General features: G+C 43.7%; 1 protein-coding gene and 1 long non-coding RNA gene across 6 annotated transcripts in view; one reads left to right on the top strand and one right to left on the bottom strand.

Annotated features, from left to right (window-relative positions):
- LOC131807735 (uncharacterized) overlaps window positions 1-24,602 on the top strand; it is an 84,605-nt gene that overhangs the window by 37,756 nt on the left and 22,247 nt on the right. The gene's annotated exons all lie outside the window — the stretch shown is intronic.
- The window catches only part of DLGAP4 (DLG associated protein 4), a 192,912-nt gene continuing 168,325 nt past the window's right edge, over window positions 16-24,602 (bottom strand). For all 5 annotated transcript variants that reach the window (XM_059133301.1, XM_059133303.1, XM_059133302.1 and 2 more), the window contains 3 exons: window positions 3,628-3,719; window positions 2,575-2,730; window positions 16-1,791 (listed from right to left, as the gene is read on the bottom strand). In XM_059133301.1, the coding sequence (XP_058989284.1) occupies window positions 1,573-1,791; window positions 2,575-2,730; window positions 3,628-3,719 (467 nt within the window). In that variant the 3' untranslated portion in view covers window positions 16-1,572. The remainder of the gene's footprint in view (window positions 1,792-2,574; window positions 2,731-3,627; window positions 3,720-24,602) is intronic.

A 24,602-nucleotide genomic window follows, 5' to 3' on the forward strand; every position in this document is an offset into this window, starting at 1 on the left:
ACCATGAGCCCTTGGTACACGTTACCTCATTTATTCTCACAACATGCCTGTGAGGTAGGGAGGGGCAGGGACTGTCCCCATTTTACAGAGGAGGAAGTTGAGGCACACAGAGGTCAAGTGACTTGCCCAAGGTCACAGACGGCAGCCAGGCTGGAATGGGGCCCCAGAGCAGGCCCTCTGTTCACCTGGGGCCCCTGCAGCGAGTGCGGGACATGAGGACATCTCCAATGCCATCGTCATCTCCATGGTAGAGAGAGCAGCCCTCGTGTGCTGGGCCACCCCCTACCCCCTCCCGCCCCCAATCTTGCAGCTCAGGCTGACGCCACCCTGGGAGTGGGGCTGGGCTGGGGGCGGTGTGGGATGGGAGAGAGAAGGATGATTGGGGTAAAAAAAAAGAATAGAAAACTCAAGAGGCAGGGCGGATGGGCCCACGGCAGGGGGCAGGTGGGAGACCAAAAAAAAGGCCGCTTACACACAAGGTATATATTTTTACACACACTTGTACACACACCTAGATATAGTACATGTAAAAATATATGCTATTCACACACCCGCCTCCTGCCAGGTGCCCCGAGAGCCAGCGGCGGCGCTGGGGGGCATGGGTGAGCAGATGGGCGTTTGTTAAATATACACTCTAAGGTCTATGTGCATATGTACACATACATACAGACACAGCCGCCTGCCCCTCAGGTGCTGTACACAGGCTCGGCCAGGGACAGGCGACCCCTGGAAAATGGGGTCCCTCTCTTGAGTATCCCCTGCAAGTCACTCTGAGTCAGACATTTTACTGAAGGAAGAGGGGGCTGGAGAGAAGAAAGAGGCGGGAGTCTGGAGTGTGGTAACGGTGGCTTTTATCTCATTGTCCCCCCCCAAAGCCCTGAACCCTCCTCCCCTTCTCGGAGACCTCCCCTCCCCCCTGCCCGGGGCTGCTGCTGCTGCGGGGCCAGCGCCTGCGCCTGCGTGTGCGCATGAGCAACTGGGAGCGCTGGGGCAGGGGAGCGGGTCTGGCTCTCCAGGCTGGCAGCTGCACGCAGGGCCCAGAGTTGGTAAGCCGGTGAGACCACAGCTGGGAGCCCCAGGGTGAGCTCTGAAGGGAGAGGAGACGAACAGAAGAATGAAAACTGCAAGGTCAGAGCGGGGTAGCGGGAAGAGGAGGAAGGACATGGCAGGGACCCAAGGCTGTCCTCGGACTGTCCTCGTCTTGTAAACAAGCTAGTGCGAGTTCTCGTGAGATAGAACAAGTAAAAAGACCGCAGTCTGGAGGCTGGGCCAGGAAGTGCCGAGGTCCGTCTACCTAGCCCACCGTGGCCAACCAGAGGGGAAAAAAAGTTTGAGAGTTTTGTGTTTCTGTTGACTTTTTTTTTGTATGAAGTCTTCATTAACCTAAAGCTGGGAGGGACCCAAAAAAGCCAAATTGTGAGCCCTTGTATGCATCAATTGAAAGTTGGCTCAGGGTCTCTGGACAGAATAACCATCTTAAAGGTTGAGAAAATGGTGTTCCGTTCACATTTAGTTTGTGTGTTTGTTTGTTTTTTTAATGACTTAAAATTGTTTGCTTCCCACTTCCTGGTCTCAGAGTCGGGTCTGGGCCTCAGGGACATAAATCTCGATGCTGTCCGCACTCTCCGTGGCTGAATTCTGCCGCACAGAAGCTGCCCGCTTGGCCGCCAGGAGTCTCTTGCGGGCCTCCTGACGCTGCTTGTCCCCGGCATCGGAGGCCTTGTCGCGGCTCACTGCCGGCTTGGATTTAGCTGGCTTCTTTGGGACCGGAGGGGGTGGTTTCTTCTCTTCCTTTAGTGAGACAGTGAGGAGGGAAGAAAAATAAAATAAAGGTGCACCTTTTGTGGGGCGTTACCTCTCACTTGATGCTGGCAGCTGGGGCCTCCACCCCAGCCTCCCCACATCAGGCACAAGCAACACACATGTGGAATCAGAAAGCCACAAGAAGCGATGATAGTGGGAATAGCACAAGGCATAGGAGCAAAACGCAAGCTTAGGATTCTAGAATGTTCTAGCAGGAAGGGATGGACACAGCACCTGTTCCCACCCCTGCTCTGAACCATGGGGAGCCTGAGTCACATGGCCTGGGCTGGGATTTAAATTCAGGACCTCGGACTCCCAGGCCACATTTCACAGGCTTTTTCAGGGGGTCAGAACTCACAGGGGCCGTGGTTCAGTACCCAGTAACCACAGGGGTCCCTGGGTGCCATGGTTTTATGGAAGGAAGCTGCATCTCATGGGAGAGGCTGGCCCCAGTAGGACTGATCTGCCTCCAGAGTTCTGACAGCCATATCTCTACCTGTGCTCAGGACTGTGGGCATCTGTCTCCTAGGAGCCCCCTTTCTGAACATGCAGGGTGGGATGGCATGCTTCAGGGGGCAGCCTCGACTACACAGAGCGAGCAGCATGCTGGACGAGAGCCAAGCATGGACCCTGCGCACTGATGGACGTGAGCCCCCAGCTCAAAGACGACACACGGAGAAGGGAGCCAAGCAGCACTGACCGATGTGGGCAGCGTTATTGCCGACCAGGAATTTGTCCCTGGACTTCCCCTCCGCACTGCTCCATGCTCACCTTCCTCTTCTCGGGGGTTTCCACCAGCTGCCAGCTGTTGGCCTTGAGGTGGTAGAGTTCATCAAACTTCATGCTGATGTCCTCGATGGACAGCTGTAGCAGGTCCCAGAACCCTGCCAGGTCCTGGGCTGTCGGACGTGGGTTGGCTTCAGGGTTCTGCAGAGGGAGATGGGGATCAGTGGGGCGAGCAAGGCAGACGCTTGTTCTGCACCCCACACCAAGTATGGTCTCGTGACCCTGCCAGCTCTGGTTAGGGTCCCTGGAAGCCTCATCTTGCTTCTCCCCACTTCCCAACATCAGGATCTGTAGGAGGGAATGAAGCAAGTTCCTGGTCACTGCCAGCCCCGAGATGGTGCAGATCTTTGGGAGAAAGAGAGCAGGCCCTGTACATACATGGAACTGAGGCCTTGACCACCACTGTAGGACTACAAGGAGGAAGGCCCTCATGCTCCTAATATATGTCAGGCTGAGATCTCTTCTCATTGTACAGAAGCTCCCAGCTGTGGTCTCACAGTGAGGCAGGAAGAAGCCAGGAGCACAGCCAGATGGGTATATTTACAGAACCCACAGGGTTTCTGTCCCCCTAGTCTGTTCTCTGACAACACGCTGCTCATGATGACTGCCCCAGCCAGTCATCAGGATCTCTGCAGGTCCTGGAGATAAACACTCGCCCTTATCCTCCAGCCCTAGGAGCATGCTGTCCGTGGCCATGGGGAGTGAGGTGAGGTGTCCACAGGAAAAGTCACCCTCCTGATAGGGAAGGCCAGGGGGTGATATGTCTCCAGTCCTCACCCGACGTCTTAGAGCATGTTTAATACAACTGAGTCAGTGCTGATTTTTAAGTTTCATGTGGCTCCTTTCACATAGGCTTTGCTTTTCTATTTGAAGAGGCATTAGAAATTTGGAAGGCTCTTTTCCTTGTGCGAGGCATGGACATGTGTCACCAGCACCTTCTCTGTGTTAGGGAGGAGAGCACAGAGGCTTAGAGGGGCTAATCTGGCAGGAAGGCAAAGTCTGGAAGGCCCACGGTGGAGGAGGAAGAGTCACACTCACCAGGTTTTGCTCACAGAGGCCCCGGAACTGCTGGAATTTCTGGGACATCAGTAGCTGGGCACTGCCCACAGCACTGAGGACTTTTCCTAAGACTGAGAAAGAGAAGGTGGAGACTGAGCAGAGCATAGCGTTTGTTGGGGTAGAAGGCAGGATCAGGGCTTTTATCCCCTTGACCCCACTCAGGTTACCAATCATCATTTGGTGAATGGCATCTGGTCTTCATTTTACGCCCACTTTAATCAGCCCTTGTGAAAAATACAAACAATACAGATAAAGTGAGTGCCATGTCTTAGTTCCTACATATATTTTATGGCAATAGATTTGAAAATTTAGTTTAAATGGAAAAAATTTCCAGGAAAACCTAAATTATCTTAGAGTCAGGAAGAAACAGAAAATCTTATTAGACCAAAGCTGTTTTTAAAAAAAAAACTGAAGAGGTTAAAAATCTTCCCAGAAAAAGGAGCCAAGCTAAACTATGTAGTTTTACAGGTGATGTTCGATAAAACCTTTACAGAACAGAAAATCCCAGTATCATACATTGAGATTGTTCCAGAGAGTCCATAAACATAGGAAGTAACACTGCTCATTTCAGGAGCCCTGAGAATAGATAGGACATGCCAAGAACAGACCACTTTCATTTTGAACATAAATGTAAAAGTCTCATCAAATATAAGCAAATAGAATCCAACAGGAGAGTTAGCCATGAAGATCTCAGCCCAGGAATGTAAGGCTGATCTTTCACTAGTTGTGGTATAAAGACAGTACGATTTCTCAGCTGCCGTAGAATCACCAAAGCAAAACAGAGTAAAGAGGAAATCGATATTGAACTCTCCTGTGACAGAACTCGTCAGCACTGAGTGTGAAGTGGGCTGCCTGTCTGGATTGAGGTGTCAGTTTTGAGTTTTCCAAAGCAGCATGCCTTGAGGGGAGAAGCCAGTCATCTCTTACTTGAAATGAAAAGGGGATGTGGACTGCAGCAGGAGCTTTCCTGTGCCTGGTTCAGCACCAGGGGGTGGGGAGCTTTGCACTGTGAGGGGGGGGAGAAGATGAGGCTGAACACAGCCCCCATTCCTGTGCTTTAGGAACTCCTGCCCACCTGGGATGCAGGCCTGGCCCCTCTCTCACACTGATCTACTTTATAAGAGCTCATCAAGGAAGAATTTTGCCTTATTTAGAAAGTAATTCAAAAGGAGCTAAACAGGGATGCCTGGGTGGCTCAGTTGGTTAAGCAGCTGCCTTCGGCTCAGGTCATGATCCCAGCGTCCTGGGATCGAGTCCCACATCGGGCTCCTTGCTCAGCAGCGAGCCTGCTTCTCCCTCTGCCTCTGCCTGCCATTCTGTCTGCCTGTGCTCGCTCTCTCTCCCTCTCTCTCTGAAGAATAAATTAAAAAAAAAAAAAAAAGGAGCTAAACAGATTACAGGCACAGCAAATGGCACACGAACATTCACCAGATAGTTCTTGCTAGAAAATGGTGGAAAGCCATGAATATATCAAGCGGTCGTTCTAGGCTGGGATTGAGGTGCTCTGAGAAGAAAATGAGACAGTGGAGCTCAGAGCTAGCATGAGAGAAAAACCAGGCCATCGAAGAAACCAGGGCCACTGTGGGACAGCACAAAGAAGAAAACCTGCTATGGGGCCCCAGGACTAGGAGAAGAGGAGCAAAAAGGCTCCTGGTGCGAAATGCTTCAAATGCTTGGTAACAAAATTTTTTTTTTTTTTTAAAGATTTTTATTTATTTGACAGACAGAGATCCCAAGTAGGCGGGGCGGGGGGAGTAGGCTGCCCTTTGAGCAGAGAGTCCAATGTGGGGCTCGATCCCAGGACCCTGAGATCATAACCTGAGGTGAAGGCAGAGGCTTTAACCTACTGAGCCAACCAGGCGCCCCACAAGATCTTTTTTCAAATAAATAACCTGCCAGGAATAAAATGAGCCACTCCTCACCCCCTTCTTAAGACAGGTAATGGAGACACTTGGTCTAGAGTGAAGTAGGAATAAAAGGAAAGGTGTCTTCTGAGAATTCCCAACCATAAGACTGCACTTGGGTACCTAATTTCTTAAGAAATAAAAGCAGCAACTAAATATGAAAGAAACTATCAAAAAAGAAAGGGGCTGAGAGACATTAAAGAGAGTGGGCCTCTGTGTACATGGGTCAGCTCTACAAGAAGAGAGCAGACATGATTTAGAACTTTCCAGAAATAGCTGACACCTGGTACTCAGGAGCCAAATGAATCCCAAGCAAATTCACATTGCCGGTAAAATACAAGACAGAGATGCTCCTAGAAGGCAGCCAAAGGGCAAGGAAAGATTAAAAACAATATTTCTGCTAAAGAAATTAATTCAACAGCAAATTTCTCAACTACGACAATGGAAAAGTGTGGGGTGAGTTCCTTTGGGTGTAGTATTCTGTCATTCCAGAATGAGTGTGGATGGGGAAAGACAGAGTGCTGGAAAAACTATCTACAAGCAGAAGAATGAAGTTGCAAATCTACAACTACTATCTACAAGCAAATGAATGAAGTTCATTCATTAAGAATGAATCTATCTAATCTATAAAACTCTTAGATAAAAACAGCAAATCTTTATGACTTTGAACTGGGCAGTAGTTTAAGACTCCAGAAGTACAGGCAACAAAAGATAAATATGGCTTTAGTAAAATGGAAAATTTTTATGTAGCAAAGAATACTATGAAGAAAGTGGAATGACAACCCACCAAATGGGAAAATTGCTTGCAAATTACGTATCTAATAAAGGGTTAACATCCAGATAATAAAGAACTCCTATAACCCCACAACAAAAATAATCCAATTAAAAAAGGAGCATGGAGCTGAACAGACATTTCCATATACACCAATGTTCAGTAAGTGTATCCTCAACATCACTAGCCATCAGGGAGCTGCAAATCAGAACCACAAGATATCACTTCACACCCACATTAGGATACCTGTTAATGAAATAAAACCATCAAAACCAAAACCCCAAAGTTTGCAAAGATGTGGGGAAACCAGAACCCTTGTGCCTCACTGGTGGGAATGTAAAATGGCACTACTGCTGCGGTCTGGCAGTTCACCTCAAAAAAAGTTAAACATCCATCCAGTTACCATATAACTAAAAAATTCTACTCCTAGGTATATACCCCCAAATAAATGAAAGCAGAGAGTAAACAGATTACCTGTATGCCAGTATTCATAGTGGCATTATCCACAGTAGTCAAAGGTGGAAGCCACCCAAGTCCTCAGCAATAGATGAATGGAGGGATGTCCGGGTGACTCAAGTGGTTGAGCGTCTGCTTTTGGCTTGGGTCATGATCCCAGAATCAACCCTTTTTGCTCAGCAGGGAGTCTGCTTCTCCCTCCCCACTCTTGTGCTCTCTCAGATAAATCAATAAAATGATATATACATACATACAATGGAGTATTATTTAGCCATACAAGAGGAATAAGGTTTTCATATATAAACTCTTCATGATTAAAAACACAAAAATAGGGGTGCCTGGCTGGCTCAGTTGGTGGAATGTGCGACTTGATCTCAAAATTGTGATTTTGAGCTCCATGCTGTGTAGGATTTACTTAAAAAACAAAACCATAAACATCTAAGTAACACACTGGTCAAAGGAATCACAGTGGCATTTGGAAATATTACATGTCCTAACTTGTTAGATATGGCTAAAGTAGTACTTAAAGAGATCCAGAGGTTTCAAAATATGTTTTCAGAGGCTGGAAAAAAATAAGTATCCAGTTTAAGACATTAGTGAAGGAATAATACAATGAATCCCAAAAGAGCAGAAATTTAATAAATAGACCAAGATATAATAGAGGATTAATAAAATTAATAAACCCTGGGACGCCTGGGTGGCTCAGTTGGTTAAGCAGCTGCCTTCGGCTCAGGTCATGATCCCAGCGTCCTGGGATCAAGTCCCGCAGCTTCCTTCCATAAAACCATGGCACCCAGGGACCCCTGTGGTTACTGGGTACTGAACCAAGGCCCCTGTGAGTTCTGACCCCCTGAAAAAGCCTGTGAAATGTGGCTCCTTGCTCGGCGGGGAGCCTGCTTCTCCCTCTGCCTCCATCTGCCAGTGCTCGTTCTCGCTCTCTCTCTCTGACAAATAAATAAAATCTTAAAAAAAAAAAAATTAATAAACCCTGCCAGGCTGATCAAAATAAAAAGGAGGTAGGTGCAAACAAAAAAAGATTATGAATGGGAAAACAGCCATATGACATACCGTAGTAGAAAAGATACATTATTTTAAAAAGTTTTAAAATTATTTATTATTTATTATTTTTATTTTATTTTTTAGATTTTTATTTATTTGACAGAGATCACAAGTAGGCAGAGAGGCAGGCAGAGAGAGAGGAGGAAGCAGGCTCCCTGTTGAGCAGAGAGCCCAAAGTGGGGCTGGATCCCAGGACCCTGGGATCACGACCTGAGCCGAAGACAGAGGCTTAAACCACTGAGCCACCCAGGCGCCCCTTTTTTAACTTTTTAAAAAAGATTTTATTTATTTATTTTACAGACAGAGATCACAAGGAGGCAGAGAGGCAGGCAGAGAGAGAGGAAGGGAAGCAGGCTCCTCGCCAAGCAGAGAGCCTGATGCGGGGCTGGATCCCAGGATCCTGGGATCATGACCTGAGCTGAAGGCAGAGGCTTTAACCCACTGAGCCACCCAGGTGCCCCTAAAAGATTTCAAAGTAATCTCTACACTCAACATGGTGCTTGAACTCATGACCTCAAGATCAAGAGTTGTGTATTCCACCAACTGAGCCAGCCAGGTGCCCCTGGAAAAGACTTTTTCTTCTTCTTTTTTTTTTAAGATTTTATTTATTCATCTGACAGACAGAGATCACAAGGAGAGTAGAGAGCCAAGATAAGTTTTGAGTTTGAACCCCAAGTTGGGTGTAGAGATTATTATTATTTTTAAAATATTTTATTTATTTATTTGAGTGAGAGAGCATGAGCAAGGAGAAGGTCAGAAGGAGAAGCAGACTCCCCGTGAGCTGAGAGCCCAATGCGGTACTCGATCCCAGGACTCAAGGATCATGACCTGAGCTGAAGGCAGTCACTCAACCAACTGAGCTACCCAGGTGCCCCAGGTGTAGAGATTATTTAAAAATAAAATCTTTAAAATATATGTGTGTGTGTGTGTTTGTGTATTTGTGTATTATTTTTTAAAGTTTATTTATTTAAGCAATCTCTATACCCAGTGTGGGGCTTGAACCCATGACCCTGAGACCAAAAGTGACGGACTGAGCCAGCCAGGTGTCCCCCCCCAAAACAGTAAAATATCTTTTTGATTTTTGGAGAAGGATGGGTTTTCTTAAGCTACAAAAAAAGTATAAATCATATGAGGAAAAGACTGATAACTTTACATTAAAATTAAGAATATGTTTACTTAGAAGTTACCATAAAGAAAGTAAAAAGACAAGTCACAAACTGGGTGAAGATATGGTCAGAAATGTTCATAATAATCCATAGCTTAATTCACACTTAATGGTTTAAGACTGAATAATTTCACCCTAAGATCAGGAGTGAGACAAAAGCAAGGGTGCCCAACTCTTGCCACGTGTAGGTAACACTGAAGCCAGGCCATTAGGCAAAAAATAAAAAGAAACCAGATTAGAAAGAAATAAAACTCTATTTTCAGATGAAATTATCTAGTACATAAGAAACCCTAAGGAATTTCCCCCTCCTCAAAATTTAGTAAGGTTGCAGCATACAAGATCAACATACAAAAATATATTGTCTTGCTATATACTAACAATAAACAATCTGAAAATGAGGTTAAGAAAACAATCCATTTACAACAGCATAAAGAATAAGATACTTAGAAATAAATTCAACAAAATAAATGTAAGATTTATATACTGAGAACTATAAAATACTATGAAAAGCTTTAAAAACTTAGGTAAATGAAAAGACAGCCCACGTGCATGGATTGGAAGACTTAACAGTAAGATGGCAATATTCCCCAAATCGAATTACGGATTTAACACAGTCCCTATCAAAATAAAATACCAGCTTTTTTTGGGGCAGAAATCGACAGTGTGATCCCAAAACTCATGGAAATGCAAGATCAAAGTACATACTTTAGAACTTCCTTTAGTGAGAAGCTGAGAGCTGGCTATAAACTTGTTTTTTTTTTTTTTTAAAGATTTTATTTATTTATTTGACAGAGAGAGATCACAAGTAGGCAGAGAGGCAGGCAGAGAGAGAGAGAGGAGGAAGCAGGCTCCCTGCCGAGCAGAGAGCCCGATGCGGGACTCGATCCCGGGACGAGAGATCATGACCTGAGCCGAAGGCAGCGGCTTAACCCACTGAGCCACCCAGGTGCCCCTATAAACTTGTTTTATTTGTATTTTTATCTGAAGAACAAAGTTGGAAGACTCACACTTCCCAATTTCAAAACTTGCTTCAAAGTTATAGTAATCATGACAGTGTGGTACTGGCGTAAGTATACACATGTGCATCAATGCGAAGGAATAGAATTCAGAGTTTGGAAATGAATTCTTAACATTTATGGTCAGTTGATTTTTGACAAGCGTACCAAGAACTATTTACTGAGGAAGGAATAATCACTCGAACAAACGGTACTGGACAACTAGATATCTAAATATAAAAGATTGAGTGGGCTCATACCATACATAAAAACTAACTCACAGACATAAATATAACAGATAAAATTATAAAATTCTTAGAAGCAAATAGGAGTAAATCTTAAAGATCTTGGATTAAGCAATGGTTTCTTTTCTTTTTTTTTTTTTTTAAAGATTTTATTTGTTTATTTGACAGACAGATCACAAGTAGACAAGAGAGGTAGGCAGAGAGAGAGAGAGAGGAAAGCAGGCTCCCTGCTCAGCAGAGAGCCCGATGCAGGACTCGATCCCAGGACCCTGAGATCATGACCTGAGCTGAAGGCAGCGCCTTAACCCACTGAGCCACCCAGGTGCCCTAAGCAATGGTTTTTTAGACCTGACACCAAAATTGCAAGCAACCAGAAAACTGAAAAATGGATAAAGAAAATATAGTATATCCATACAATGGAATTTTATTCAGCAATTAGAAGGAACAAAATATCAATTTATGGGGGTGCCTGGGTGGCTCAGTGGGTTAAAGCCTCTGCCTTCGGCTCAGGTCATGATCCCAGAGTCCTAGGATTGAGCTCCGCATCGGGCTCTCTGCTTAGCGGGGAGCCTGCTTCCCCCTCTCTCTCTGCCTACCTGTGATCTCTGTCAAATAAATAAAATCTTAAAAAAAAAAATAAAAAAACAATTTATGTTATAACATGGATAAACCTCAAAAATATGCAAAATGAGGGGCGCCTGGGTGGCTCAGTGGGTTAAGCCGCTGCCTTCGGCTCAGGTCATGATCTTAGGGTCCTGGGATCGAGTCCCACATCGGGCTCTCTGCTCAGCAAGGAGTCTCCTTCTCTCTCTCTCTCTCTCTCTCTCTCTGCCTCTCCATCTACTTGTGATCTCTCTCTGTCGAATAAATAAATAAAATCTTAAAAATATATATATGCAAAATGAAAGAAGCTAGACACAAAAGACCACATATATTGTGATGCCATTTATATGAAAATATCTAGAATGGGAAAATCCACAGAGAAGAAAGCAGATTAGTGTTTGCCTGGGGTGGGAGGGCAGGGAAGAGAGGGGCCGGGAATGATGACTCCATGGGTACAAGGATTCTTTCTACTGTGATGAAAATGTTCTAAAATTAGGTGGTGATGATTGCATAGCTCCATGAATATAACAAAAACCACTGAACCGTATACTTTAAAGGGGTGAATTTTATGGTATGTAAACAGTATCTCAAAGCTGTTATAAAAGAATTATTCACAGATGAAAACCAGAAACAATTCAAGGGCTCATCAGTGGAGCAGAGAATAGTATATTCAATGGTGTAATGCTACTTAACAATGAGAAGAATATTTTCTAGGTACAGGCATTAACATGGATGTAGCTCAAAACTCAAACACAAGGTTGAATTTAAAAAGGCATTTATCAGGGCGCCTCAGGGCACCTGGGTGTGTCTCAGAGTGTTGAGCATCTGATTCTCGACCTCAGTTCAGGTCTTGATCTCAGGGTTGTAAGTTCAAGCCCTACTAAAAAAAAAAAAAAAAAAAAAAAAAAAAGAAAGAAAGAAAAGAAAAGAGGAAAACAAGAAAAAAAAAGGGCAAGCCTCAGAAAAATAGGCATACCCTGTGCTTCTGCTAGTAGAAAATTCAGACACAGGCAAAACAAAACATTATATTCCTTAGGGTTACACATCTACGTATAAAGAAAAGCAAGAATGTAATTAACTTGAGGATAACAAATTTTAGGATAGTGCTTACTGCTACAGCAGAAGGAAGGTGATACCACTGGACTTAAAAGATGGTAACATTCTATTTATAAAAAAGGTGGTGGATACATGAGGATTCTTTTTGTCTTTACTCTGCTCTTTGCATGTATATAAAGAATAAGAAGAAGAATGAAAACAAAATAACTGAGTTAATGGTTCTCACTAAAGAAGTTCTAAAGGATATACTCAGAGGGTGCCTGGCTGACTCAGTTGGTAGAGTGTGCCACTCTTGATCTTGGAGTCAGGAGTTCAAGCCCCACATGGGGTATAGAGGTTACAAAAAAAAAAAAAAAAAAAAAGATGAACCTTAAAACAGATAAAGAATATACTCAGCAAAGAAAAGAATTCTCAAAGAAGGAAGATCTGAAATATAAGAAGGATGAGCAAAGAAAATGATAAACACAGATAAATATAAATACATACATGTATAAGTAATGATTCCTGTAATTATATAAGAATCATCAGTTGGGGGGGTTAACCATAAGAAAACAATTAGATAAATCATATCTAAAGTCCTTGTGTTGTCTGAGAGAAAGGTGAAGATGTTAAATAATTTAAAGTTAAGATTTTAAGGGTTGAAAGAATAGCAGTGCAGTCTCTAACTCCTGTGGCCGTTACAGCTAATTGTCTCCAAAGTTTGTTTCTCTTTATCCCTCAGAAATAGCACCTGAGTTTTTTTTCTTCATGTCAAAGAGCAACTTTATTCAAATAAAGTAAAAATACAGAAATATTTTTTAGGCATGGTGTGAATTTTCCAGGAGAAAGTATTGTCAAATGGAAAACAGGGAAGGTTTGCACAAGATCAGAATCCTCTAACAAGCTACAGTAGAATTAGGATTCGAGTAAGGACTTATGTTGCAGCTTTGTAACGCACACATTCTACTAAGCACAGCACAGGATTCTGAAAATAAGAGACCTTCGAGTTTTAACTGGGCACGTAGCAGCTTGGACCCAGGCATTCCCCTTGAAATGAGCGATAACGTGGGTGGAAAAAGTAGTGTGTGCGGCTGCGCTGCCCTTGTGCTCTTCCGGTTCCTTTGCTGGCTGGAATACACTTGGGACTTCTGGAATCCAGCAGCCACTCTGAACGATGAGATTTTTTGTTTTACAAAGATTTTATTTATTTATTTGAGAGAGAAGAGAGGATGAGTGCGAGCTGGGGGCAGAGGGACTCCACACTGGGTGCAGAGCCTGACAGGGGCTCGATCTCAGGACTCCAAGATGATGACCTAAGCTGAAAGCAGGAGTTGGACATTCAACCAACGGGACCACTCAGGTGCCCAGAATGATGAGATTTGGTGAGTGGAAGCCAATTCTACAACATCAAACCTTAGAAAAAGCAAGCCTGGGGCTCTAGCATTCCTATCTCAGACATACTTGAAAGATATAAAGTCTTGTTTTCAAACCACTTTTTCTTTCTTTTTAAGTTATTTGTATGCAAACTTAATACCAACTAATACAGCCTCAATACTAGGAAAGAGAAGTAGAAGAGGGGCATGTTAATCCAAAAGAAGACAAGAGAGGGGGGCACCTGGGTGGCTCAGTGGGTTAAGCCTCTGCCTTCAGCTTAGGTCATGATCTCAGGGTCCTGGGATCGAACCCCGCATCGGGCTCTCTGCTCAGCAGGGAGCCTGCTTCCTCCTCTCTCTCTGCCTGCCTCTCCACCTACTTGTGATTTCTGTCAAATAAATAAATAAAATCTTAAAAAAAAAAAAAAAGACAAGAGAGGAGAAAAAAATAGAACAGATACCACAAAATAACATGGTAGGAACAACCCTAAGTATATAGAAATCCCATTATAAATGGACTACATTGTCTACTTCTGAAGTAAAAATTAAGAGACTGGACAAAACTCAAAATATAGACATATGCTGATTATAGGAGACAGGAGTACAAGGACAGTGAGAGAAAGGCTGAAAGTAACTGCACAGAAAGACGTGGTATATCAGACAGACCGCAGGACAGCTGTACAGAACTCACAACACACAAGACTTTAAAGCAGAACATAACATATATCCAGAGAAATAGAGTGGGTTACTATCCATTCATCAGGAATATCACAATCCTAAGCTCTGTTCCCCTCAAACACTCCCTGGAACTGCCTGTTTCCCACTGGGGCACTAACTCAGTTTCTTCTCACTCACCTAAGAATACCACCCGAACAGCTGTCCCCTTTCTCTCCAGCATAAGGAATTTTCCCTTCCTCACAGGTCATTCTCAACAACGTATAAACATGCCTTTATCACTGTTTACAAACAAAAGGAACAAAAAACTCCAGCCCTGTTCTCCGACATTATATCCCTTCATTTCTCTGTTCCCTGTACAGAAGAAGTCAGCCATAGGACTGTCTGTACTCACGGTCTCCAGTTACTTCTGTTTCCCTTGAACCCTTCTCCAGTCAGGCTGCCCCTGCACCCACCAGCCCCCTTTCACCACAATAGGCCATTTCTTGAAGGTCTCCGATAACCTTATGTTTCTAGATCTGACCTGTGGTGCCCAGCAGCAGCATCTGACATGGCAGTCTCTTCTCTTAAAAACTGTTCCGCTGCGTTCCGGCTGTCTTCTCTCCCATCTCACCCGTCACTCCTCCTTTCCTCCTGTATGAGGTGTCTCTCTCTACTCCCTAGGCTTTGCCCTCTCACTCCTTTCTTTCTTTTTTTTTTTTTTTTTAAAGATTTTATTTATTCATTTGACAGAGAGAGATCACAAGTAGGCAGAGAGGCAGGCAGAGAGAGAGAGAGAGGAGGAAGCAGGCTCCCTGCTGAGCAGAGAGCCCGATGCGGGACTCGATCCCAGGACCCTGAGATCATGACCTGAGCCTAAGGCAGCGGCTTAACCCACCGAGCCACCCAGGCGCCCACACTCCTCTCTTTCTTTAAAAATTTATTTATTTTGGGGAGGGGAAAAGGAATGCACGTGTGAGTGGAGAGCAGGGCTGGAGTGAGAGAATCTCAAGCAGACTCCCCACTGAGCACAGAGCCCCATGCGGGGCTGTCTCGTGACCAGATCAACATCCGAGCTGAAACCACGAGTTGGACGCTTAGCGGACTAAGCCACGCAGTCGCCCTGCCATCTCATTTCTTTCTTTCTTTCTTTTTTTTAAAAAAGATTTTATTTACTTACTTGCAGAGAGAGAGAGAGAGATCACAAGTAGGCAGAGAGGAGGCAGAGATAGAGGGGGAAGCAGGCTCCCCGCTGAGCAGAGTGCCCGATGCAGGGCTCGATCCCAGGACCCTGAGATCATGACCTGAGCCAAAGGCAGAGGCTTAACCCACTGAGCCACCCAGGTGCCCCATCATCTCATTTCTTTTTATTTTTTTTTTTTTATTTTTTTTATTTTTATTTTTTATTTTTTTTTTTTTAAAGATTTTATTTATTTATTTGACACAGAGAGATCACAGCAGGCAGAGAGGCAGGCAGAGAGAGAAGGAAGGGAAGCAGGGCCCCTGCTGAGCAGAGAGCCTGATGCGGGACTCGATCCCAGGACCCTGAGATCATGACCTGAGCCGAAGGCAGCGGCCCAACCCACTGAGCCACCCAGGCGCCCTTCATCATCTCATTTCTTTAAAAACATTTTTGTTCATCAGTATTTTATTATTATTATTTTTAAAGGTTTTATTTACTTATTTGAGAAAGAGAGAGCATGAGCCAGGGACATAGGCAGATGGAGAGCGAGAGGCAGACCTCCCCACTGAGCAGGGAGCCCGATACGGGGCTCGATCCCAGGACTCGAGCCACCCAGATGTCCCCTGCCATCTCATTTCTGACCTTAACATGTACTCTGAGGACTACCTGTAGAATCTTAAAGCCTGGGGCTTTGCCAGTTTTGACTCCTTTTACTGTTTCATACTCAGTCTGTCAGGAAATCCAGCTCTGCCTTCCAGATGTATCCAGAACTGCGTCCTGTCTCAGAAGCGCTCCGTGGCCACCACTGTCTTGTCTTACCCAGACTGTGGTGACATCTTCCTCATTTCCCCACTTTCTACTTGTGCCCCGTACTTCTTTTGAACAGAGAAGCCAGATTCATCCTTTTTAAAAAAGAATGTCAAGCTGCAGCACTCAAAACTCTCCAGTGAGTTCTCCTCAGAGAGCAAAGCCAAGCCTTTCATGCCACCTCTGAGGCCCTCTGTGGTGTGGGGCACCGCCGCCCAACCCCATCTCCCACGTCCCACCTGCTGCTGCAGCCGCGCTGGCCGCTCCCTGGGCCTGCAGCCCCTCAGGCACGTGCCCACTCCCCGGAGCTCTCCGTCCTGGCCACTGCCTCTGCCCTCCGATCTCCAGGACTGCTGCTGCCGATTCCCACCCCACCGTGTGTGGGACGGCCGCACTGCTCCCATCCCTCACCGTCCTGCTTCCTGTGCTGTTTTCTCTGTCACACATGTAAACATCGTCCATGCTGTTTGCTTATCTGGTTATTTTCTGTCTCTCCTCGTGAGAATGTAGGCCGCATGAGGGCAGGGGCTTGGTTTTGTTCACTGCCTTCTCACCAGAAGCCAGAAAAAGCGCCAGTAAATATTCACAGAATGAGGGAAGGTCGGGACCAGGGGAGGGGCATGGTGCTACTTTCTTCCTACTGTTCCACGGGGTCATGATGCTCTAGCAGTTAGACAAGAGACTGAAATTTGATGCAAAATTGTCATTGTAGCAAATATTATTTATAATGTATCATAAGAGATGCATCAAAGAGAACAGAGTTATACAAAGTTGCTGCACATGAGTTCTATGTACAAATCTCAAAATAACTCATCAGAATATGCAGAATAGAAAACTGAGTGATTTTACTATTAAAAAAATCTAGATAGTACCAAAAAATAAGCCTAATAAAAATATGTCAAACCATCATGGAGCAATTTGTCACACTTGAAGAGAAGGATATAAAAGGGAGAGCTGGATAAACAGAGACAAAAGCTTTATTCATAGCTAAGAAGACTCAGTATTTTATAGGTATCAAGTATTCCCAAATTAATCTATAAATTCTCTTTCCAGGCAATGCTCCAGCAAATTTTTCCAAGGAATTTGCTATACTAATTCCAGAATTAGTATTGGACAAATGAAGATATATGTGAATTTTTTATTTCTGAACACAATAAGGAAGAGAGATTCACCCTACCAGATAACAAGGAATATTAAAAAGCTATGGCAGTTAATAGCTATTTTAATGTAGAAGTAGAAAAAACAGCAGCAGAACAGAATAGAGCCTAGAAACACACCCCTGTGTATGTAAAATTTGGCAGCGGTTCTGTCTGACCAGTATCACTAATCAGTGAGGAAAGTAGTGACGTCAATAACCGACGTTGTGACAACTGGCTTTCTTTCTTTCTTTCTTTTTTTAAGATTTTCTTTTTTTATTTGAGAGAGAGAGACAGCAAGAGAGGGAACACAAGCAGGGGGAGAGGGAGAATCAGGCTTCCTGCTGAGCAAGGAGCCCCATGTGGGCCTTGATCCCAGGACCCTGGGACCATGACCTGAGCCGAAGGCAGACTGAGCCACCCAGCTGCCCTGACAACTGGCTTTCCAAATGAAAAAAACAAAAACAAAACCAAAAAACAACAAAATAAGATTGTAGAATGCATGACATGAACTGCAGATGAATTAAATACCTAAATATGAAAAAATGGAAAAAAACACCCCACCAACCAAATTTTGAAACCATGAAAAAAATCCCTATGTCATTTGGACACAGAAGGTGTTCTTAAGAATCAAAGGCATGAAGGGGAACCCTCTACACTGTTGGTGGGAATGCAGGTTGGTGCGGCCACTCTGGAAAAGAGTATGGAGGTTCCTCAAAAAGTTGAAAATAGAGCTACCCTGCAAACCAGCAATTGCATTACTAGGTATTTACCCTAAAGATACAAATGTAGTGATCCGAAGGGGCACATGCACCTGAATGTTTACAGCAGCAATGTCCACAACAGCTAAACCATGGAAAGAACCTGGATGTCCATCAGCAGATGAATGGAAAAAGAAGATGTGGTATAGATATACAATGGGGTACTATGCAGCCATAAGAAGAAATGAAATCTTGCCATTTGCAACGGTGTGGATGGAACTAGAGAGTATTATGCTGAACAAAATAAGTCAATCAGAGATAGACAATTATCATATGATCTCTCCGAAATGAGGAATTTGAGAGGCAGGGTGGGGTGTCGTAGGGGTTAGGGAGGGAAAACATGAAACAAGATGGGATCAGGAGGGAGACAAACCACAAGAGACTCTTAATCTCATGAAACAAACTGAGGGTTGCTGGGGAGTGGGGGTGTAGGGATAGGGTGGTGGGGTTATGGACATTGGGGAGGGTATGTGATATCATGAGTGCTGTGAAATGTGTTAGCCTGATGATTCACAGACCTGTACCCCTGGGGCAAATAATACATCATATGTTAATTTTAAAAAGTTGCATTAAGTGTAAAAACATATGCTATTTCTCCATTAAAAAAAAAAAAAAAAAAAAGGAATCAAAGGTGTGGGTGCCTGGGTGGCTCGGTTGTTAAGCTTCTGCCTTTAGCTCAGGTCATGATCCCAGCATCTTGGGATAGAGCCCCATGTCAGCAGGAAGCCTGTTTCTCCCTTTCCCACTCCCCCTGCTGTGTTCTTTCTATCTCTGCCTTTCTGTCAAATAAATAAATAAAATCTTTAAAAAAATAAAAAAAGAATCAAATCAGGTACATTCAGTACATCAAAAAGATTTACAACTTTTTAAGATATTATTTATTTGATAGACAGAGATCGCAAGTAGGCAGAGAGGCACACACAGAGAAAGAGGAAGGGAAGCAGGCTCCCTACCAAGCAGAGAGCTCGATGCGGGGCTCTATCCTAGGACCCTGGGATCATGACATGAGCTGAAGGCAGAGGCTTTAACCCACTGAGCCACCCAGGCGCCCCAATGTAACAACTTTTTAAAAAACATTTTATTTACTTGAGACACAGAGAGATAGTGGACAAGCAGGGTGAGGGGCAGGACAGGCAGAGCCAGAGGGAGTAGCATCCTCCCCGCTGAGCAAGGAGCCCGACTTGGGACTCAATTCCAGGACCTTGGGATCATGACCTGAGCCCCCAGGCGCACACCTAATGCCCACCAAAATACATGAAAGCAAAAACCAACAGAAGAGAAGGGAGAAACTGACAGTTCTACAGTAATAGTTGGAGACTTCAATGTCCCACTCACAATAATAGTACAAGACAGAAGATAAGTAAGGAAATAGAGCATTTACACAACACAGTAAGCCTAGATCTATCAGACTTAATACAGAGCACCCTACCCAACAAGAGAATATACATTAAGTACCCCACCGCCAAACCAAGTTTTTTCAAAATCAAACTCTAGGCCCAACATGGGGCCTGAACTCACGACCTTAAGATCAAGAGTCAATGCTCCACTGACTGAGCCAGTGGTGCACCCACAAGTTAAGTCTCAACAGATTTTTAAAAAGATATAAATCATACACAGTATCTTCTCTGAACATAGCAGGATGAAGTTAGAAATCAATTTAACAAAAGGAAAACTGGAAAACTCACAAAATTGTGTAATTAAACAATATACTTATTTGTTTGGGTGGGGGACACAGGGAGCGGAGGGAGACGGGGTAGGGAGAGAGGGAGAGAGAAGCAACACTAAGCAGGCTCCGTGCCCAGTACAGAGCCTAAGGTAGAGCTTGATCTCACAACCTTGAGATCATGACCTGAGCCAAAAATCAAGAGTTGGACGCTTAACTGGGCCACCCTGGGAACCCCTCCCTTTTCTAAGAGAGGGAAAGGGAGAAAAAGAGAGAATATACTTTTTTTTTTTTTTTTTAAGATTTTATTTATTTATTTGACACAGAGAGAGAGAGGTCACAAGTAGGCAGAAAGGCAGGCGGGGGGTGGGGGGGGGGAGAAGCAGGCTCCCTGCTGAGCAGAGAGCCCGATGGCAGGGCTCCATCCCAGGACCCTGAGATCATGACCTGAGCCTAAGGCAGAGGCTAACCCACTGAGCCACCCAGGCACCCGAGAATATACTTTTAAACAACCAATGGATCAAAGAAGAAATAGAGGGGGAATTAGGAAATACCGAGAGATGAATGAAAATAAAACATATCCAAACTTAGGAAATATAACAAGTGCTAAGAGGGAAATTTATGGCCATAGACACATTAAAAACTTAAGGAAAGATCTCAAATTTAATAACAATCTAACTTTACAACTTAAGGAGCTAGAAAAGAAGAACAAAAAACCCAAAGACAGCAGGAAGAAGGAAACAGGATTAGAGCAGAGACAGAGAATAGAAAAACAATAGAGAAAAATTAATGAAACAAAAAGGTCAGCAGAACTGACAAACTTTAGCTCAACAGAGAAAAAGAAGTCAAACACTAAATCAGAAGTGGAAGTGGAGGTAGTATTACCAATTCTATAGGAATAAAACGACTGTAAGAACACTAAAACAGTTACACATCAATAAATTGGATAGTCTGGATGAAAAGGAAAAATTCCTAGAAAGACAAAACCTGCCAAGACTAAATGATGAAAAAATAGAAAATCGGAATAGACTTTTATCTAATAAGGAGACTGAATCAGTCTTCAAAATCTCCCAATAAAGAAAAACCCTTCATTGGTGAATCTTACCAAAGATTTAAAGAATTACTAATCCTCAAACTTTTCCAAACATTGAAGAAACACTTCCTAACTCATTCTGTGAAGCCCCATTACTCTGAAACCGAAGCCAGACAAAAACACTACAAGAAAAGAAAGTTACAGACCAACATCCCTATGAATGTCGATACCAAAATCCTCAAGGAAATACTAGCAAATACAACTCTGTGGCACATTAAAAGGGTTACATACCATGATCAAGTGGGACTTCTGCCTGGAACGGAAGGATGATTCAACATGAAAATCAATTAATATACTAAGATGCCACATAAACAGAATGAAGGAAAACAACCACACGATCATCTCCATTCATACAGAAAAAGCACTTGACAAAATCCAACACCCTTTCATGAGAAAAACACTTAACAAACTAGGAACAAAAGGAAACTACCTCAACGTAATAGAAGCCATCTATTAAAAAGCCACAGTGAGCATCATACTCAACGATCAAAGTCTGAAAGTGTTTCCTCTAAGACCAGAGATAAAGCAAGGATACCCACTATTACCACTTGTATTCAGCAGTATTAAAGTTCTAGCCAGAGCAGTTAGGCAAGGAAAAGACAAGACATCCAAATTGGAATGGGAGAAGTAAAATTATCTGTTTGCAGATATGATATTCTGTGTAGGAAACTCCAGAGATGACACATGCATGCACACACACAGAATTATTAAGTGAATTCAGCAAAGCAGCAGGATGCAAAGCTAATAAAAATGAGTTGCTTTTCTATATGGTAACAACAGATAAGCTGAAAAGGAAATTATAAGACAGTTCCATTTACATTAGCATCAAATAGTATAAAATATTTAAGAAGTATGTAACCAAGGAGGTGAAAGGCTTGTACAAAGGAAACTATAAAACACACAATAAACAGAAGCCAATCCCCTGTTCATCATGCCTTAATATTGTTAAATGTCAATACTACCCAAAGCCATAGTCCCTTTCAAAAATCCCAACAGTGTATTTTTGCAGAAATAGGAAAACGCATCCTAAAAGTCCTATGCAATCTCAGGGGACCCCAAATATGCAAAACAATCTTGAAAAAGAACAAAATGGGAGGACTCAAACTTCGTGACTTCAAAACCTCCTACAAAGCACAAAGCCACAGAAATCAAAACAGTGTGGTGTTGGCATATAGACTGACCTATAGATCAATGGAATAAAACAGACCGCCCTGAAGTAAACCCTTGCATATATGGGGAAACGAGTTTTGACAAGGGTACCAAGACAGATGGGGAAGGACGCTCCTTCCAACAGACAGTGCTGGGCAAGCTGGACACCCACGTGCAAAAGTCAGACCCACCTAATGCCATATACAAAGATGAACTCAAAATGGATCAAGAACCTAAATGTAATACCTTTTACAACAGTAAAGCTCTGAGAAGAAAAAACAGCACAAAAGCTTCAGGACACTGGATTTGTAATGATTTCTTGGTTTTGACATGAAAGGCATAGGTAACAAAAAAACGAATTCATGAAAATTTAAAATTTTGTGCAGCATAAAAGTCCTCTACATAGTAAAAACATAATCCACAAAGTGGGAGAAAATATTTGCAGATCATATATCTGGATAAGGAATTAATATTTACAATATAGAGAGATTTCTTAAAACTCCGGAACAAAAAAAGCAAACAACCTGACTTCAGAATGGGCAAAGGACTTCCATAGATATTTCTCAAAAGAAGACCTATGAATGGCCAACAGCCACATGAAGCCATGCTCAAAATCACTAATCCTTAGGGAAATGTGAGTCAAAACTATAATAAGATACCACCTCACACCCGTGAGGATGGCTGCTCTGCAAGAAATGGGAAACAAGTATGGGAAAGGACGTAGAGAAATTGGAACCCTTGAGCACTGCTGGTGGGAGTGTAAAATGATACAGTGACTGTGAGAAACACTGTGGTGCTTCCTCAAAAAACTAAAAATAGAATTACCGGGGTGCCTGGATGGCTCAGTAGGTTAAAGCCTCTGCTTCTGGCTCAGGTCGTGATCCCAGGGTCCTGGGATGGAGCCCCGCATCGGGCTCTCTGCTCAGCGGGGAGCCTGCTTCCTCCTCTCTCTGCCTGCTTCTTTGCCTACTTGTGATCTCTGTCTGTCAAATAAATAAATAAGCTCTTAAAAAAATTATTTATTTGACAGAGAGATCATAAGCAGGCAGAGAGAGGGGGAAGCAGGCTCCCTGCTGAGCAGAGCACCCTATGTGGGGCTCGATCCTAGGACCGAGATCATGACCTGAGCCAAAAGCAGAGGCTAACCCACTGAGCCACCCAGGGGCCACATGTCATTTAGTGTGTTAAAAAAGTATACATTTTGATAACTCTCTATTAATGTAATTGGTTTCCTTTGTTATTCTGATATAATTTCTACTATATATTATTTAAAATCAGTTTTCTGAAGTATCCACAGAAGCCTACCTTTCAACAAACCCTGCCCACATAGAGCTGCTAGTTTCTCAGTGCCTTGATGTTTTATCCAAATTTTAGGTTTTTTAAATAATTTACTCATTTATTTGACAAAGAGAGCACAAGCAGGGGAAGCGGCAGCCAGAGGGAGAAGCAGGCTCCCCACCAAGCAAGGAGCCCGATGAGGGACTCAATCCCAGGATCCTGGGATCATGACCTGAGGGGAAGGCAGATGCCCAACTGACTGAGCCACCCAGGCGCCCTCCCCTTATTTTAACTTTTATTAAATTAATAAAATTAATTAATTCATAACTTTAAAAATAAGTAAAAGCACAGCAGTGAAAGAAAAATAGGACTACATCAGAATTAAAAACTACCATGTACACAGGTGCCACTATTCACAACATCTAAAGAACTCTTGCAACTCAACAACAAAAAGACAACCCAATTAACAAACAGCCACGGGGTGCCAGGGTGGCTCAGATCGTTGAGTGTCTACCTTCCGCTCAGGTCATGATCCCAGGGTCCTGGGATTGAGCCTGGCATTGGGCTTCCTGCTCTGTGGGAAAACCTGGTTCTCCTTCTCCCTCTGCCTGCTACTCCATGTGCTTGTGCTCTCTCCCTCTCTCTGTTACATAAATAAAATTTTTGGAAAAAAAAAGAAAAGAACAAGAGTTGGCTTCACCCATGTTTAAAAAAAAAAAAAAAAACCTCGAAGAAGGAACAGAGGAAGAATGACCTCTTACAGAGATGGCCATAGGAAGGACCTGATGGACAGGGTTTAGAGATAAACCTCCCAATCTCCAAAGATTTCTCCAACAAAAATATAAAAATAGCCGACAGGTATATGCAAAGATGCTCAACATTATTAGCTGCCATGGATATACAAATTAAAACCACAAGGAGAGGGGTGCCTGGGTGGCTCAGTGGATTAAGCCGCTGCCTTCGGCTCAGGTCATGATCTCAGGGTCCTGGGGTCGAGTCCCACATCGGGCTCTCTGCTCAGTAGGGAGCCTGCTTCCTCCTCTCTCTTTCTCTGCTTGCCTCTCTGCCTACTTGTGATCTCTCTCTCTGTCAAATAAATAAATAAAATCTTAAAAAAAAAAACCCACAAGGAGATACTATTTCACACCCACTAGGATGGCTAGATTCAAAAAGACCAATAATTCCAAGTGTTGGGGAGGATGTGGAGGAATGAGCATCCTCACATTCTACTCTTGAGAACGTTATATGGTGCAGCCACTGTGGGCAGTAGTTTGGCACGTTCCTCACAGCGCTGAACGTAGAGTTACCCTGTGATGCAGCCATTCTACTCCTAGGCACGTGTCCAAAAGAAATGAACACACATTCACATAAACACACACATGTTCACAGCAGTGTTCTGGACACTAGCCTGAAAATGGAAACAAACCAATGTCCGTCACCAGATGAATGGATAAAATGAAGTCTACTCAAAGTGCAGGAGTGTTCAGCAATAAGGAAGTGCTGACAGATGCTACAACCTGGATGAACCTTGAGAACCTCATGCAAAATGAAAGAAGCAGACACAGGGGCGCCTGGGTGGCTCAGTGGTTTAAAGCCTCTGCCTTCGGCTCAGTTCATGATCCC

Source organism: Mustela lutreola, chromosome 9, assembly GCF_030435805.1.
Source record: "Mustela lutreola isolate mMusLut2 chromosome 9, mMusLut2.pri, whole genome shotgun sequence".
Lineage (NCBI taxonomy): Eukaryota > Metazoa > Chordata > Mammalia > Carnivora > Mustelidae > Mustela > Mustela lutreola.